Source organism: Mytilus californianus, unplaced genomic scaffold, assembly GCF_021869535.1.
Source record: "Mytilus californianus isolate M0D057914Y unplaced genomic scaffold, xbMytCali1.0.p SCAF_21, whole genome shotgun sequence".
Lineage (NCBI taxonomy): Eukaryota > Metazoa > Mollusca > Bivalvia > Mytilida > Mytilidae > Mytilus > Mytilus californianus.
The window spans coordinates 5,340,506-5,357,597 of NW_026262670.1; the positions used below are offsets into that span (position 1 = coordinate 5,340,506).

The 17,092-nt window shown below is 34.7% G+C and overlaps 4 protein-coding genes across 4 annotated transcripts; all 4 read right to left on the reverse strand.

Annotated features, from left to right (window-relative positions):
* Positions 1–2,505: 2,505 nt before the first annotated feature.
* LOC127732003 (histone H1-delta-like) lies at positions 2,506–3,208 on the reverse strand. Its single transcript, XM_052241051.1, has one exon. The coding sequence runs from the start codon at positions 3,135–3,137 to the stop codon at positions 2,571–2,573; it is 567 nt and encodes a 188-aa protein (XP_052097011.1). The 5' UTR covers positions 3,138–3,208; the 3' UTR covers positions 2,506–2,570.
* A 3,789-nt stretch (positions 3,209–6,997) lies between these two features.
* On the reverse strand, positions 6,998–7,700 carry LOC127732007 (histone H1-delta-like). Its single transcript, XM_052241054.1, has one exon. It carries the CDS (start codon positions 7,627–7,629, stop codon positions 7,063–7,065), a length of 567 nt encoding a protein of 188 aa, XP_052097014.1. The 5' UTR covers positions 7,630–7,700; the 3' UTR covers positions 6,998–7,062.
* Positions 7,701–11,500: 3,800 nt separating this feature from the next.
* LOC127732010 (histone H1-delta-like) lies at positions 11,501–12,203 on the reverse strand. Its single transcript, XM_052241057.1, has one exon. The coding sequence runs from the start codon at positions 12,130–12,132 to the stop codon at positions 11,566–11,568; it is 567 nt and encodes a 188-aa protein (XP_052097017.1). The 5' UTR covers positions 12,133–12,203; the 3' UTR covers positions 11,501–11,565.
* A 3,790-nt stretch (positions 12,204–15,993) lies between these two features.
* Positions 15,994–16,662, reverse strand: LOC127732008 (histone H1-delta-like). The gene has a single exon (XM_052241056.1). It carries the CDS (start codon positions 16,623–16,625, stop codon positions 16,059–16,061), a length of 567 nt encoding a protein of 188 aa, XP_052097016.1. The 5' UTR covers positions 16,626–16,662; the 3' UTR covers positions 15,994–16,058.
* Positions 16,663–17,092: the final 430 nt, after the last annotated feature.

Here is a 17,092-nt window from a genome sequence, read left to right on the forward strand (position 1 = left end):
GTCAATAACAGGAACGCTCCTTTTACTATCCCCCAACCCCAAACACACATCTCCAACGATAGAACCACGATGAAAAGCGAGTCCAAACATAAAAGACTGATGATATATGAATGTAAGTACACTCGCACTATATATATCTGCATGTAATAAAATGAAAAATAATTGCAGAACTGTTAAATGTTTAACAAAAACCTCCATACTTTAGAGTTTCCTGCTAACTTTTAATACACAATTGTAGTAAATTTGACAAAAAAAAAAACAAAAACAAAAAATAACAAACGTCACTGCATTCATTTTCTATTTGTTTACTTGTATGTTGACAATACATCTATACATCTTTTGTATTGTAAAATTGAGAATGCAAATGGGGAATCATGATGTCAAAGAGACAACAACCCGACCAAAGAGCAGACAACAGCCGAAGGCCACCAATGGGTCTTCAACGCAGCGAGAAAATCCCGCACCCGGAGGTCATATGCAACTATACCAGTCATAATTACGTTCGATAACTCTGCATGTTACTGGTTTAATTAGGATTATGAAAAATTTACTGGTAATCAGTGTGATCTGAGACTACTATAACATAGTAGTCTCAGGTGTGATGAATGATTTAGAAAATTGAAAAATATTGATATTTCACCTCGGGGTTTCGAAGTTTTTTTTATTAATATAAAATAATACCATAAAATAATTTCTATAAGAATCGGACCATACTAATCTACATACGTCTTGTCAAAACTTACATGATCTTACATCGTGATTAGGTGCCGAGTTGGTTTTCTTTGATCACGTTGATGACTAATTAATATCTCCTTAATCAAGTTATGTCCTTGGGTATTATTAGAGTGACAATAACGTGTCATATTTAATTGCAATATAAACAGAGAAATTAAATTGTGTTATTTGCATGGGCAAAATTAGTGTCGAACATCGTCTACGTTTGAAAATTGTTTGGTCGCCATTTTTTTACGTAACTTCGAAATTTTATCAAAACAAAAAGCATGTATCCACTTTATCAAAAAGACAAAATATTTGATTCTATGCTGCTTTAAGGTAAGACAAAAACTGAAAACGCATGCATCCAACAGTTTTTTTATTTTCATCGTAAAAATATTACAATATATATTTTCACAAGTCGACCTACGCTGTCAACATGGTCAATGTAAACAATGCATGGTTGATGCATATAAATCTTTGTTTTGAGTGGGAGAGACTGTTTCTAATAAATATAAAAATTAAATGAAAGGTGAAATAAGACACACTTTAATAAATATTTCACAAATTACTTTTTAATTAATTGCTAAATAAATATATGTCGTGTCATTGTTTACTTCCGACATCGGCCGCCATTTTCAAAATATTGTTAACGAATGCCAAAATGTAAACTTTTCAATCAAATTTTGAAGCAAAAAGTTTGTTACCTAAACTGATTTGGGTTTCGATTTCATTTAAATGAATGTGTTGGTTATCTTTTTAGGGGTTGGAAGGATATTATTAACAAATAATATGTTGAGAAAATTGATCATATAAGAAGGTCCCATTGCAATTTTATTGAGTTTTAACGAAGAAGTCAACGGAGGCCGTGTGGTTATGTCACCTCCATTTTCAAACTTAATTTGAAGCAAGAAATCATATTTCTGAACTGAAACTGAAAACATTTTTAATTGTAAAAATGAAAATACTATAAAACGCGGGGTTGGAAGGTAAAATACACAATGTAACAAAAAAGTTATGATCGTTTAATCTATGTAGCCCGTTCATTTTCATTGATAATCAATCGGCCATTAATGATATACAACTGAATTGTAAAAGTCACGTGATGACCGCGATAGTTGGATATGTGGTCCTCAGCTGGCCCCTAAATAAAATTGTGTACTAGTTCAGTGAAAATGGACGTCACATAATCAGCACATTTTTACAGTATATTAGTACCGAAAAAAGTACTGAGTTTAATTTAGAGTTACCTCCCCATTGACTAGTTGATATGAAATAGACGTCCAACCTTTGACATTGCATACGTGTAGAAAAAGTCCTCTAAAAAATTTCAGTCAAGATGAAAATGAATAAGAAGGGAGAAAAAAATCACATAATGAGAAAAATGAATTAGTTGGTTGAAGTGTTTAAATGTGTGATTTGCCCCCCACCCCCCCAAAAAAAGAAAATGAATAAAAAAAACTATCACTTCCTTTATTCTTAGATTGTATTTTAATCGAATATTATTTTGAAAGAATTTTAATCAGTTCAAAAAATATGTGCGTGAAAGTAAAATGATATATCTTTAATATTTCCTTACTAAAAATAATTTTCCCAAAAGGCAACTGCATAAATGTTAGAAATAGTATACTCTTAAGGAGTGAAATGAAGCAAAAAATGGAAATAATTTGACTGAAAAAAATATTTCAAAGAACAGTGCAAAGTGAAGAAAAAAGAAAAGGGCAGGGTAGGGCTCAGCTATATTTAGTTTGATAACTAATGTACAACAATTGTAGATTCTTTTTGAACAAATTGGGTAGCCCTTAAAAGGGCTTTTGGTGGCTGAATAGCCTCTGCAGACTGTAGTCTGGAACAGTTTACTTCTTCTTTGGTGTCTTCTTGGCTTTTGGTTTGGCTGCCTTCTTTTTAGCTGGTGACTTGGCTGCCTTCTTTGGCTTGGCTGCTTTCTTTGCTGCTGGTTTCTTAGCTTTAGGCTTGGCTGCCTTTTTCTCTCCAGCTGGTTTCTTTGCTGCCTTCTTTTTCTTAGGTGTGCTCTTTGCCTTCTTTGGCTTGGCAGCCTTAGGTTTAGCTGCTTTCTTTGCCTTTGCTGGCTTCTTTTTAGCTTGTTTTGCTTCTCCAATTCTGAAAGATCCGGATGCTCCAGTTCCCTTGGACTGCTTCAAACTGTTGTTCTTAACTCCGGCTCTGAGTGCAAGTTTTAAATGAGCGTTTACTGACTTGGCATCTTTTCCGACGTTGAAGTTGGCCATGATGTACTTCAAAATTGCTTGCCTTGAGGAACCTCCACGTTCTTTCAAAGCAGCGATGGCTTTCCCAATCATCTCGCTGTATTTAGGATGTGCTGAAGGCTTCTTTGGCTTAGCTGCTGCCTTTTTCTTTGGTGATTTAGCTGGTGCTGGTGCTGGTGCTGCTACGTCTGCCATTTTGAACGATTCAAAATATTATCCTTTACGAAGTTTATACTACGAATAACGATTTGAAAATAACGCCATTCAAGGCCTCGTTTATTTATAACAGACGAACGCGGACCTCGACGAAGACACCCTTAAAAATAACTTGTAAAATCCATTACGCGATCTCGGTAAAATGATTATGTGCTTCTTCGAAGACTTTTATGATAATTTTTAGTATAATTCTATCAAAAACATTCACATATAGCATATCAAATTGCTCAACAGTCATTAATCTTGCAGGTTAGATAAACTGTGTATTTTTCAATGATCACAGTAGAAAGATATTAATAGTTAAAGTAGAACCGACTGATTTGTCTTCGCAGGTATGTTGACAGAAAATTTACGAGTTTTTCTCAATAGAAAAATATTCTACCGTCGTAAAATTGTGCAGCGGAAGAAATATCATTTCTCTACAGGTTTCTTTCCGTTTTTATTCACTGGACGTATGTTACTCGTCGTAATAAGTTTGTTTTCAGCTGGAGGGAAACACACAAAAAGTTCACGCGCCATTGTTTGGTTGCAGATTTTTACGAAAACTTCAAAAAACATTTTTATTCAACCTGAGCGAAATTTCACAGACATCCTAGATTCGAATGAATAAAACCAATATCTAGAATATGTATTTGGAATGTCGTTTAATTTAATCTAGCTTTGGGAACTTTTCAGAGAGCGACTTTATGTTCAGTGGATATGAGGCACTAGAAAACTGTGCTGTATGATGCGTCTCTGCTTTTATTTCCATTTTCATGTAAAATTTGAGCACTTCGTGCTCTAAAACTCGAATATGTCTTGTTGAATATATCATATTTTTCAAAAAATATATGTACTTAATTTTATTATCAATTAAACGATGGTCCGTGCTCGAACTGGCCACCTGAAAGTTTCAATACAAAATATACCAACCAAACCCAAGATTCTTGTATTTTTATAATTCGAAAGTTGTACACATCATTTGCCTCTAAATTAACAATTACAAAGGTTCATCTGTTTTTAAAAAAAGGGGGGGGGGGGTTCACGGTGAAGACTCTGGCCATAAATATGCATTTTTCCTATATAGGCTAGGCAAGTATAAGACCAGAATCGGTACCGGGTGAAGCAGCATACACACGGACGATTCAAAAGAGACATAAAGACAAAAATCACACCAATGTTAACCATTAGACTTGGGGCAAAAATAGTCTCCACTGTATTTAACTGAACCCCTTCCCCCACAAAAAAAAATCCCGAGGAAAAGGGGGGTGTATATATTTTCAATGAATGATAGTTGGACTGAAATATTTGTTACCTATTGCAACATTAACAAGCAGATTTAATGTAAAAAGAATCCCAAAGCAAGATTGAAACGAAGAAAAAGATATTCTCCGTTAAAAAAATAAATAAATAGGTTTCTCTATTGTCTGTTGATTTCTGTGAAGGCCAATTAGCATAGCGTTTAATGGATGTTAGTTCAAGTCTCAACATGCTATGGGTTTTTCTTTCTTTCTTAATTTGTAAACCTTTTTTTCTGTTTCTTTTTCATTTTTGTGGAGGATTATTTTTTTTTTTGGGGGGGGGGAGTAATTGTTTGACATGAAATTTAGTTGTTTATGAATAGAACACACACTTTAATAGTAAATCCAAAGTACTATTTAGGTCGTTTTTTATTCCCATCATGATGGAACTATTTTCTACATGTTAGGACAACCTCATGATGTTGACAACCAGTAGAAATTTAAAACTTTTTCTTTCTAGTTCTCTCTTAGTCGTATCAAATCCAGAAAAAAAGAAATAAGAATCAATTTCTATCAAACGTGAATCCTATCCCTCTTTTCAGCTATGGTTAGAAACGTAAACAACAGGACAAGTTTGGCATGTTCTTTGGGACAGAAACCCAACAACACCAGATCGATAGATTTTTTATTTCCAATAGAGGACTTAATCTATAATCAAATATTTCATTCTTGGGCTTTTTATTACTTTCTATCTCCTTTTTTATTTTCTTCTTTAAATGTTTTTATGAATTATCATATTTGAAGCTATTCTTTTCATATTGACATTGAACGCCTTTTCTCTGTCTCAATATACAGTATTTATCGCAAATGAAGGAAAATGTCTTGGCGAAAAGAGGTGTGTTTGCTGTCCGGGGGTTAGGGTAGTCTTAATTGAAAACGGCAGCAACAAACGTTTCTCAATGTATACACAAATAAGCGCATTTAATACTGTCAGTCACACATTGTCTGTATATACTAGAAGACTTTGTTTTTCTGTGTCGTTAAGTTGCTGTCATTTCAATATGAAAATAACCTCTTCTGTTATATTAGAATCCTACAATTTCGTAAACAATCCTTTAAAATGCATGATACATGTTATCAAAGAAATAAACCCTTTTCTTACCTTTTGTACAAATGTCCGTCCATCCTTGTTTTAGTTCATAACAGTAGACATGCTACGTATGTGACGTCACTGTATTGCTTCTGGTTTATTCATCTCGCGTGCTTTGAACAGATTAAAATGACATAACAAAGACACAGACAAGTCGTCAAAACACTAAAAAACAGAGAGAAAAAAGAAGAGAAAAACAAACAGGACAACCCATTTTAAAGAAACATAAAAGCAAGTAGGTGCATTTATTTCATACACGAGTAAAACAAAGGAAAATTCGAGAGGTGAAGAAAAGTATCAATATGGTTACATAATCAGCTATCGTCAATAACAGGAACGCTCCTTTTACTATCCCCCAACCCCAAACACACATCTCCAACGATAGAACCACGATGAAAAGCGAGTCCAAACATAAAAGACTGATGATATATGAATGTAAGTACACTCGCACTATATATATCTGCATGTAATAAAATGAAAAATAATTGCAGAACTGTTAAATGTTTAACAAAAACTTCCATACTTTAGAGTTTCCTGCTAACTTTTAATACACAATTGTAGTAATTTTGACAAAAAAAAAAACAAAAACAAAAAATAACAAACGTCACTGCATTCATTTTCTATTTGTTTACTTGTATGTTGACAATACATCTATACATCTTTTGTATTGTAAAATTGAGAATGCAAATGGGGAATCATGATGTCAAAGAGACAACAACCCGACCAAAGAGCAGACAACAGCCGAAGGCCACCAATGGGTCTTCAACGCAGCGAGAAAATCCCGCACCCGGAGGTGGTCCTCAGCTGGCCCCTAAATAAAATTGTGTACTAGTTCAGTGAAAATGGACGTCACATAATCAGCACATTTTTACAGTATATTAGTACCGAAAAAAGTACTGAGTTTAATTTAGAGTTACCTCCCCATTGACTAGTTGATATGAAATAGACGTCCAACCTTTGACATTGCATACGTGTAGAAAAAGTCCTCTAAAAAATTTCAGTCAAGATGAAAATGAATAAGAAGGGAGAAAAAAATCACATAATGAGAAAAATGAATTAGTTGGTTGAAGTGTTTAAATGTGTGATTTGCCCCCCAACCCCCCCCCCCCCCCAAAAAAAAAGAGAATGAATAAAAAAAAATATCACTTCCTTTATTCTTAGATTGTATTTTAATCGAATATTATTTTGAAAGAATTTTAATCAGTTCAAAAAATATGTGCGTGAAAGTAAAATGATATATCTTTAATATTTCCTTACTAAAAATAATTTTCCCAAAAGGCAACTGCATAAATGTTAGAAATAGTATACTCTTAAGGAGTGAAATGAAGCAAAAAATGGAAATAATTTGACTGAAAAAAATATTTCAAAGAACAGTGCAAAGTGAAGAAAAAAGAAAAGGGCAGGGTAGGGCTCAGCTATATTTAGTTTGATAACTAATGTACAACAATTGTAGATTCTTTTTGAACAAATTGGGTAGCCCTTAAAAGGGCTTTTGGTGGCTGAATAGCCTCTGCAGACTGTAGTCTGGAACAGTTTACTTCTTCTTTGGTGTCTTCTTGGCTTTTGGTTTGGCTGCCTTCTTTTTAGCTGGTGACTTGGCTGCCTTCTTTGGCTTGGCTGCTTTCTTTGCTGCTGGTTTCTTAGCTTTAGGCTTGGCTGCCTTTTTCTCTCCAGCTGGTTTCTTTGCTGCCTTCTTTTTCTTAGGTGTGCTCTTTGCCTTCTTTGGCTTGGCAGCCTTAGGTTTAGCTGCTTTCTTTGCCTTTGCTGGCTTCTTTTTAGCTTGTTTTGCTTCTCCAATTCTGAAAGATCCGGATGCTCCAGTTCCCTTGGACTGCTTCAAACTGTTGTTCTTAACTCCGGCTCTGAGTGCAAGTTTTAAATGAGCGTTTACTGACTTGGCATCTTTTCCGACGTTGAAGTTGGCCATGATGTACTTCAAAATTGCTTGCCTTGAGGAACCTCCACGTTCTTTCAAAGCAGCGATGGCTTTTCCAATCATCTCGCTGTATTTAGGATGTGCTGAAGGCTTCTTTGGCTTAGCTGCTGCCTTTTTCTTTGGTGATTTAGCTGGTGCTGGTGCTGGTGCTGCTACGTCTGCCATTTTGAACGATTCAAAATATTATCCTTTACGAAGTTTATACTACGAATAACGATTTGAAAATAACGCCATTCAAGGCCTCGTTTATTTATAACAGACGAACGCGGACCTCGACGAAGACACCCTTAAAAATAACTTGTAAAATCCATTACGCGATCTCGGTAAAATGATTATGTGCTTCTTCAAAGACTTTTATGATAATTTTTAGTATAATTCTATCAAAAACATTCACATATAGCATATCAAATTGCTCAACAGTCATTAATCTTGCAGGTTAGATAAACTGTGTATTTTTCAATGATCACAGTAGAAAGATATTAATAGTTAAAGTAGAACCGACTGATTTGTCTTCGCAGGTATGTTGACAGAAAATTTACGAGTTTTTCTCAATAGAAAAATATTCTACCGTCGTAAAATTGTGCAGCGGAAGAAATATCATTTCTCTACAGGTTTCTTTCCGTTTTTATTCACTGGACGTATGTTACTCGTCGTAATAAGTTTGTTTTCAGCTGGAGGGAAACACACAAAAAGTTCACGCGCCATTGTTTGGTTGCAGATTTTTACGAAAACTTCAAAAAACATTTTTATTCAACCTGAGCGAAATTTCACAGACATCCTAGATTCGAATGAATAAAACCAATATCTAGAATATGTATTTGGAATGTCGTTTAATTTAATCTAGCTTTGGGAACTTTTCAGAGAGCGACTTTATGTTCAGTGGATATGAGGCACTAGAAACTTGACTGTGCTGTATGATGCGTCTCTGCTTTTATTTCCATTTTCATGTAAAATTTGAGCACTTCGTGCTCTAAAACTCGAATATGTCTTGTTGAATATATCATATTTTTCAAAAAATATATGTACTTAATTTTATTATCAATTAAACGATGGTCCGTGCTCGAACTGGCCACCTGAAAGTTTCAATACAAAATATACCAACCAAACCCAAGATTCTTGTATTTTTATAATTCGAAAGTTGTACACATCATTTGCCTCTAAATTAACAATTACAAAGGTTCATCTGTTTTTAAAAAAGGGGGGGGGGTTCACGGTGAAGACTCTGGCCATAAATATGCATTTTTCCTATATAGGCTAGGCAAGTATAAGACCAGAATCGGTACCGGGTGAAGCAGCATACACACGGACGATTCAAAAGAGACATAAAGACAAAAATCACACCAATGTTAACCATTAGACTTGGGGCAAAAATAGTCTCCACTGTATTTAACTGAACCCCTTCCCCCACAAAAAAAAAAATCCCGAGGAAAAGGGGGGTGTATATATTTTCAATGAATGATAGTTGGACTGAAATATTTGTTACCTATTGCAACATTAACAAGCAGATTTAATGTAAAAAGAATCCCAAAGCAAGATTGAAACGAAGAAAAAGATATTCTCCGTTAAAAAAATAAATAAATAGGTTTCTCTATTGTCTGTTGATTTCTGTGAAGGCCAATTAGCATATAGCGTTTAATGGATGTTAGTTCAAGTCTCAACATGCTGTTGGGTTTTCTTTCTTTCTTAATTTGTAAACCTTTTTTTCTGTTTCTTTTTCATTTTTGTGGAGGATTATTTTTTTTTGGGGGGGGGGGGGGGTAATTGTTTGACATGAAATTTAGTTGTTTATGAATAGAACACACACTTTAATAGTAAATCCAAAGTACTATTTAGGTCGTTTTTTATTCCCAGCATGATGGAACTATTTTCTACATGTTAGGACAACCTCATGATGTTGACAACCAGTAGAAATTTAAAACTTTTTCTTTCTAGTTCTCTCTTAGTCGTATCAAATCCAGAAAAAAAAGAAATAAGAATCAATTTCTATCAAACGTGAATCCTATCCCTCTTTTCAGCTATGGTTAGAAACGTAAACAACAGGACAAGTTTGGCATGTTCTTTGGGACAGAAACCCAACAACACCAGATCGATAGATTTTTTATTTCCAATAGAGGACTTAATCTATAATCAAATATTTCATTCTTGGGCTTTTTATTACTTTCTATCTCCTTTTTTATTTTCTTCTTTAAATGTTTTTATGAATTATCATATTTGAAGCTATTCTTTTCATATTGACATTGAACGCCTTTTCTCTGTCTCAATATACAGTATTTATCACAAATGAAGGAAAATGTCTTGGCGAAAAGAGGTGTGTTTGCTGTCCGGGGGTTAGGGTAGTCTTAATTGAAAACGGCAGCAACAAACGTTTCTCAATGTATACACAAATAAGCGCATTTAATACTGTCAGTCACACATTGTCTGTATATACTAGTAGACTTTGTTTTTCTGTGTCGTTAAGTTGCTGTCATTTCAATATGAAAATAACCTCTTCTGTTATATTAGAATCCTACAATTTCGTAAACAATCCTTTAAAATGCATGATACATGTTATCAAAGAAATAAACCCTTTTCTTACCTTTTGTACAAATGTCCGTCCATCCTTGTTTTAGTTCATAACAGTAGACATGCTACGTATGTGACGTCACTGTATTGTTTCTGGTTTATTCATCTCGCGTGCTTTGAACAGATTAAAATGACATAACAAAGACACAGACAAGTCGTCAAAACACTAAAAAACAGAGAGAAAAAAGAAGAGAAAAACAAACAGGACAACCCATTTTAAAGAAACATAAAAGCAAGTAGGTGCATTTATTTCATACACGAGTAAAACAAAGGAAAATTCGAGAGGTGAAGAAAAGTATCAATATGGTTACATAATCAGCTATCGTCAATAACAGGAACGCTCCTTTTACTATCCCCCAACCCCAAACACACATCTCCAACGATAGAACCACGATGAAAAGCGAGTCCAAACATAAAAGACTGATGATATATGAATGTAAGTACACTCGCACTATATATATCTGCATGTAATAAAATGAAAAATAATTGCAGAACTGTTAAATGTTTAACAAAAACCTCCATACTTTAGAGTTTCCTGCTAACTTTTAATACACAATTGTAGTAATTTTGACAAAAAAAAAAACAAAAACAAAAAATAACAAACGTCACTGCATTCATTTTCTATTTGTTAACTTGTATGTTGACAATACATCTATACATCTTTTGTATTGTAAAATTGAGAATGCAAATGGGGAATCATGATGTCAAAGAGACAACAACCCGACCAAAGAGCAGACAACAGCCGAAGGCCACCAATGGGTCTTCAACGCAGCGAGAAAATCCCGCACCCGGAGGTGGTCCTCAGCTGGCCCCTAAATAAAATTGTGTACTAGTTCAGTGAAAATGGACGTCACATAATCAGCACATTTTTACAGTATATTAGTACCGAAAAAAGTACTGAGTTTAATTTAGAGTTACCTCCCCATTGACTAGTTGATATGAAATAGACGTCCAACCTTTGACATTGCATACGTGTAGAAAAAGTCCTCTAAAAAATTTCAGTCAAGATGAAAATGAATAAGAAGGGAGAAAAAAATCACATAATGAGAAAAATGAATTAGTTGGTTGAAGTGTTTTAATGTGTGATTTGCCCCCCAACCCCCCCAACCCCCCCCCCCAAAAAAAAGAGAATGAATAAAAAAAAATATCACTTCCTTTATTCTTAGATTGTATTTTAATCGAATATTATTTTGAAAGAATTTTAATCAGTTCAAAAAATATGTGCGTGAAAGTAAAATGATATATCTTTAATATTTCCTTACTAAAAATAATTTTCCCAAAAGGCAACTGCATAAATGTTAGAAATAGTATACTCTTAAGGAGTGAAATGAAGCAAAAAATGGAAATAATTTGACTGAAAAAAATATTTCAAAGAACAGTGCAAAGTGAAGAAAAAAGAAAAGGGCAGGGTAGGGCTCAGCTATATTTAGTTTGATAACTAATGTACAACAATTGTAGATTCTTTTTGAACAAATTGGGTAGCCCTTAAAAGGGCTTTTGGTGGCTGAATAGCCTCTGCAGACTGTAGTCTGGAACAGTTTACTTCTTCTTTGGTGTCTTCTTGGCTTTTGGTTTGGCTGCCTTCTTTTTAGCTGGTGACTTGGCTGCCTTCTTTGGCTTGGCTGCTTTCTTTGCTGCTGGTTTCTTAGCTTTAGGCTTGGCTGCCTTTTTCTCTCCAGCTGGTTTCTTTGCTGCCTTCTTTTTCTTAGGTGTGCTCTTTGCCTTCTTTGGCTTGGCAGCCTTAGGTTTAGCTGCTTTCTTTGCCTTTGCTGGCTTCTTTTTAGCTTGTTTTGCTTCTCCAATTCTGAAAGATCCGGATGCTCCAGTTCCCTTGGACTGCTTCAAACTGTTGTTCTTAACTCCGGCTCTGAGTGCAAGTTTTAAATGAGCGTTTACTGACTTGGCATCTTTTCCGACGTTGAAGTTGGCCATGATGTACTTCAAAATTGCTTGCCTTGAGGAACCTCCACGTTCTTTCAAAGCAGCGATGGCTTTTCCAATCATCTCGCTGTATTTAGGATGTGCTGAAGGCTTCTTTGGCTTAGCTGCTGCCTTTTTCTTTGGTGATTTAGCTGGTGCTGGTGCTGGTGCTGCTACGTCTGCCATTTTGAACGATTCAAAATATTATCCTTTACGAAGTTTATACTACGAATAACGATTTGAAAATAACGCCATTCAAGGCCTCGTTTATTTATAACAGACGAACGCGGACCTCGACGAAGACACCCTTAAAAATAATTTGTAAAATCCATTACGCGATCTCGGTAAAATGATTATGTGCTTCTTCGAAGACTTTTATGATAATTTTTAGTATAATTCTATCAAAAACATTCACATATAGCATATCAAATTGCTCAACAGTCATTAATCTTGCAGGTTAGATAAACTGTGTATTTTTCAATGATCACAGTAGAAAGATATTAATAGTTAAAGTAGAACCGACTGATTTGTCTTCGCAGGTATGTTGACAGAAAATTTACGAGTTTTTCTCAATAGAAAAATATTCTACCGTCGTAAAATTGTGCAGCGGAAGAAATATCATTTCTCTACAGGTTTCTTTCCGTTTTTATTCACTGGACGTATGTTACTCGTCGTAATAAGTTTGTTTTCAGCTGGAGGGAAACACACAAAAAGTTCACGCGCCATTGTTTGGTTGCAGATTTTTACGAAAACTTCAAAAAACATTTTTATTCAACCTGAGCGAAATTTCACAGACATCCTAGATTCGAATGAATAAAACCAATATCTAGAATATGTATTTGGAATGTCGTTTAATTTAATCTAGCTTTGGGAACTTTTCAGAGAGCGACTTTATGTTCAGTGGATATGATCGAGGCACTAGAAAACTGTGCTGTATGATGCGTCTCTGCTTTTATTTCCATTTTCATGTAAAATTTGAGCACTTCGTGCTCTAAAACTCGAATATGTCTTGTTGAATATATCATATTTTTCAAAAAATATATGTACTTAATTTTATTATCAATTAAACGATGGTCCGTGCTCGAACTGGCCACCTGAAAGTTTCAATACAAAATATACCAACCAAACCCAAGATTCTTGTATTTTTATAATTCGAAAGTTGTACACATCATTTGCCTCTAAATTAACAATTACAAAGGTTCATCTGTTTTTAAAAAAGGGGGGGGGGGGGGGTTCACGGTGAAGACTCTGGCCATAAATATGCATTTTTCCTATATAGGCTAGGCAAGTATAAGACCAGAATCGGTACCGGGTGAAGCAGCATACACACGGACGATTCAAAAGAGACATAAAGACAAAAATCACACCAATGTTAACCATTAGACTTGGGGCAAAAATAGTCTCCACTGTATTTAACTGAACCCCTTCCCCCACAAAAAAAAAATCCCGAGGAAAAGGGGGGTGTATATATTTTCAATGAATGATAGTTGGACTGAAATATTTGTTACCTATTGCAACATTAACAAGCAGATTTAATGTAAAAAGAATCCCAAAGCAAGATTGAAACGAAGAAAAAGATATTCTCCGTTAAAAAAATAAATAAATAGGTTTCTCTATTGTCTGTTGATTTCTGTGAAGGCCAATTAGCATAGCGTTTAATGGATGTTAGTTCAAGTCTCAACATGCTGTGTGTTTTTCTTTCTTTCTTAATTTGTAAACCTTTTTTTCTGTTTCTTTTTCATTTTTGTGGAGGATTATTTTTTTTTGGGGGGGGGGGAGTAATTGTTTGACATGAAATTTAGTTGTTTATGAATAGAACACACACTTTAATAGTAAATCCAAAGTACTATTTAGGTCGTTTTTTATTCCCAGCATGATGGAACTATTTTCTACATGTTAGGACAACCTCATGATGTTGACAACCAGTAGAAATTTAAAACTTTTTCTTTCTAGTTCTCTCTTAGTCGTATCAAATCCAGAAAAAAAAGAAATAAGAATCAATTTCTATCAAACGTGAATCCTATCCCTCTTTTCAGCTATGGTTAGAAACGTAAACAACAGGACAAGTTTGGCATGTTCTTTGGGACAGAAACCCAACAACACCAGATCGATAGATTTTTTATTTCCAATAGAGGACTTAATCTATAATCAAATATTTCATTCTTGGGCTTTTTATTACTTTCTATCTCCTTTTTTATTTTCTTCTTTAAATGTTTTTATGAATTATCATATTTGAAGCTATTCTTTTCATATTGACATTGAACGCCTTTTCTCTGTCTCAATATACAGTATTTATCACAAATGAAGGAAAATGTCTTGGCGAAAAGAGGTGTGTTTGCTGTCCGGGGGTTAGGGTAGTCTTAATTGAAAACGGCAGCAACAAACGTTTCTCAATGTATACACAAATAAGCGCATTTAATACTGTCAGTCACACATTGTCTGTATATACTAGTAGACTTTGTTTTTCTGTGTCGTTAAGTTGCTGTCATTTCAATATGAAAATAACCTCTTCTGTTATATTAGAATCCTACAATTTCGTAAACAATCCTTTAAAATGCATGATACATGTTATCAAAGAAATAAACCCTTTTCTTACCTTTTGTACAAATGTCCGTCCATCCTTGTTTTAGTTCATAACAGTAGACATGCTACGTATGTGACGTCACTGTATTGTTTCTGGTTTATTCATCTCGCGTGCTTTGAACAGATTAAAATGACATAACAAAGACACAGACAAGTCGTCAAAACACTAAAAAACAGAGAGAAAAAAGAAGAGAAAAACAAACAGGACAACCCATTTTAAAGAAACATAAAAGCAAGTAGGTGCATTTATTTCATACACGAGTAAAACAAAGGAAAATTCGAGAGGTGAAGAAAAGTATCAATATGGTTACATAATCAGCTATCGTCAATAACAGGAACGCTCCTTTTACTATCCCCCAACCCCAAACACACATCTCCAACGATAGAACCACGATGAAAAGCGAGTCCAAACATAAAAGACTGATGATATATGAATGTAAGTACACTCGCACTATATATATCTGCATGTAATAAAATGAAAAATAATTGCAGAACTGTTAAATGTTTAACAAAAACCTCCATACTTTAGAGTTTCCTGCTAACTTTTAATACACAATTGTAGTAATTTTGACAAAAAAAAAACAAAAACAAAAAATAACAAACGTCACTGCATTCATTTTCTATTTGTTTACTTGTATGTTGACAATACATCTATACATCTTTTGTATTGTAAAATTGAGAATGCAAATGGGGAATCATGATGTCAAAGAGACAACAACCCGACCAAAGAGCAGACAACAGCCGAAGGCCACCAATGGGTCTTCAACGCAGCGAGAAAATCCCGCACCCGGAGGTGGTCCTCAGCTGGCCCCTAAATAAAATTGTGTACTAGTTCAGTGAAAATGGACGTCACATAATCAGCACATTTTTACAGTATATTAGTACCGAAAAAAGTACTGAGTTTAATTTAGAGTTACCTCCCCATTGACTAGTTGATATGAAATAGACGTCCAACCTTTGACATTGCATACGTGTAGAAAAAGTCCTCTAAAAAATTTCAGTCAAGATGAAAATGAATAAGAAGGGAGAAAAAAATCACATAATGAGAAAAATGAATTAGTTGGTTGAAGTGTTTAAATGTGTGATTTGCCCCCCAACCCCCCCCCCCCAAAAAAAGAGAATGAATAAAAAAAAATATCACTTCCTTTATTCTTAGATTGTATTTTAATCGAATATTATTTTGAAAGAATTTTAATCAGTTCAAAAAATATGTGCGTGAAAGTAAAATGATATATCTTTAATATTTCCTTACTAAAAATAATTTTCCCAAAAGGCAACTGCATAAATGTTAGAAATAGTATACTCTTAAGGAGTGAAATGAAGCAAAAAATGGAAATAATTTGACTGAAAAAAATATTTCAAAGAACAGTGCAAAGTGAAGAAAAAAGAAAAGGGCAGGGTAGGGCTCAGCTATATTTAGTTTGATAACTAATGTACAACAATTGTAGATTCTTTTTGAACAAATTGGGTAGCCCTTAAAAGGGCTTTTGGTGGCTGAATAGCCTCTGCAGACTGTAGTCTGGAACAGTTTACTTCTTCTTTGGTGTCTTCTTGGCTTTTGGTTTGGCTGCCTTCTTTTTAGCTGGTGACTTGGCTGCCTTCTTTGGCTTGGCTGCTTTCTTTGCTGCTGGTTTCTTAGCTTTAGGCTTGGCTGCCTTTTTCTCTCCAGCTGGTTTCTTTGCTGCCTTCTTTTTCTTAGGTGTGCTCTTTGCCTTCTTTGGCTTGGCAGCCTTAGGTTTAGCTGCTTTCTTTGCCTTTGCTGGCTTCTTTTTAGCTTGTTTTGCTTCTCCAATTCTGAAAGATCCGGATGCTCCAGTTCCCTTGGACTGCTTCAAACTGTTGTTCTTAACTCCGGCTCTGAGTGCAAGTTTTAAATGAGCGTTTACTGACTTGGCATCTTTTCCGACGTTGAAGTTGGCCATGATGTACTTCAAAATTGCTTGCCTTGAGGAACCTCCACGTTCTTTCAAAGCAGCGATGGCTTTCCCAATCATCTCGCTGTATTTAGGATGTGCTGAAGGCTTCTTTGGCTTAGCTGCTGCCTTTTTCTTTGGTGATTTAGCTGGTGCTGGTGCTGGTGCTGCTACGTCTGCCATTTTGAACGATTCAAAATATTATCCTTTACGAAGTTTATACTACAGGGGTAAATTCAGTAAAAAATCTCCCATTGACTGTAATGCTAATCTATGTCTTGAATTAAATTTATACCTGATTTACCTTTAGAAATTAGAAAATTTCATATATCATTCATGAAAGTATAAATGTAGCCCTATCATTTGCAACAATAAAAACATAGGGTCATGCGGCATTTTTGGGCCTTCACATGGCCTTGTTTACAAACACTGTAGATTCGCACTTAATTCCTTCACTGACCCCCATTACTTTTCAACCCTGTAGTAAAAAAATTTAGTACATTCAGCATTTATTTTTTATTTTTTTTCAACTCTAGTTTTTATCCATCTATCAAAAAATATTTATTACAAACATTATCTACCAATCAGAAGAGCACATGACTTCAGTTTTATACAGAAAGCTCTCCCCCAAATGGGCGGTCCCTGATGAC

Excerpts from the sequence above, each read along its gene's own strand:
- LOC127732003 (XM_052241051.1), bottom strand. The coding sequence starts at position 3,137 with ATGGCAGACGTAGCAGCACCAGCACCAGCACCAGCTAAATCACCAAAG.
- LOC127732010 (XM_052241057.1), bottom strand. The coding sequence starts at position 12,132 with ATGGCAGACGTAGCAGCACCAGCACCAGCACCAGCTAAATCACCAAAG.
- LOC127732008 (XM_052241056.1), bottom strand. The coding sequence starts at position 16,625 with ATGGCAGACGTAGCAGCACCAGCACCAGCACCAGCTAAATCACCAAAG.
- LOC127732007 (XM_052241054.1), bottom strand. The coding sequence starts at position 7,629 with ATGGCAGACGTAGCAGCACCAGCACCAGCACCAGCTAAATCACCAAAG.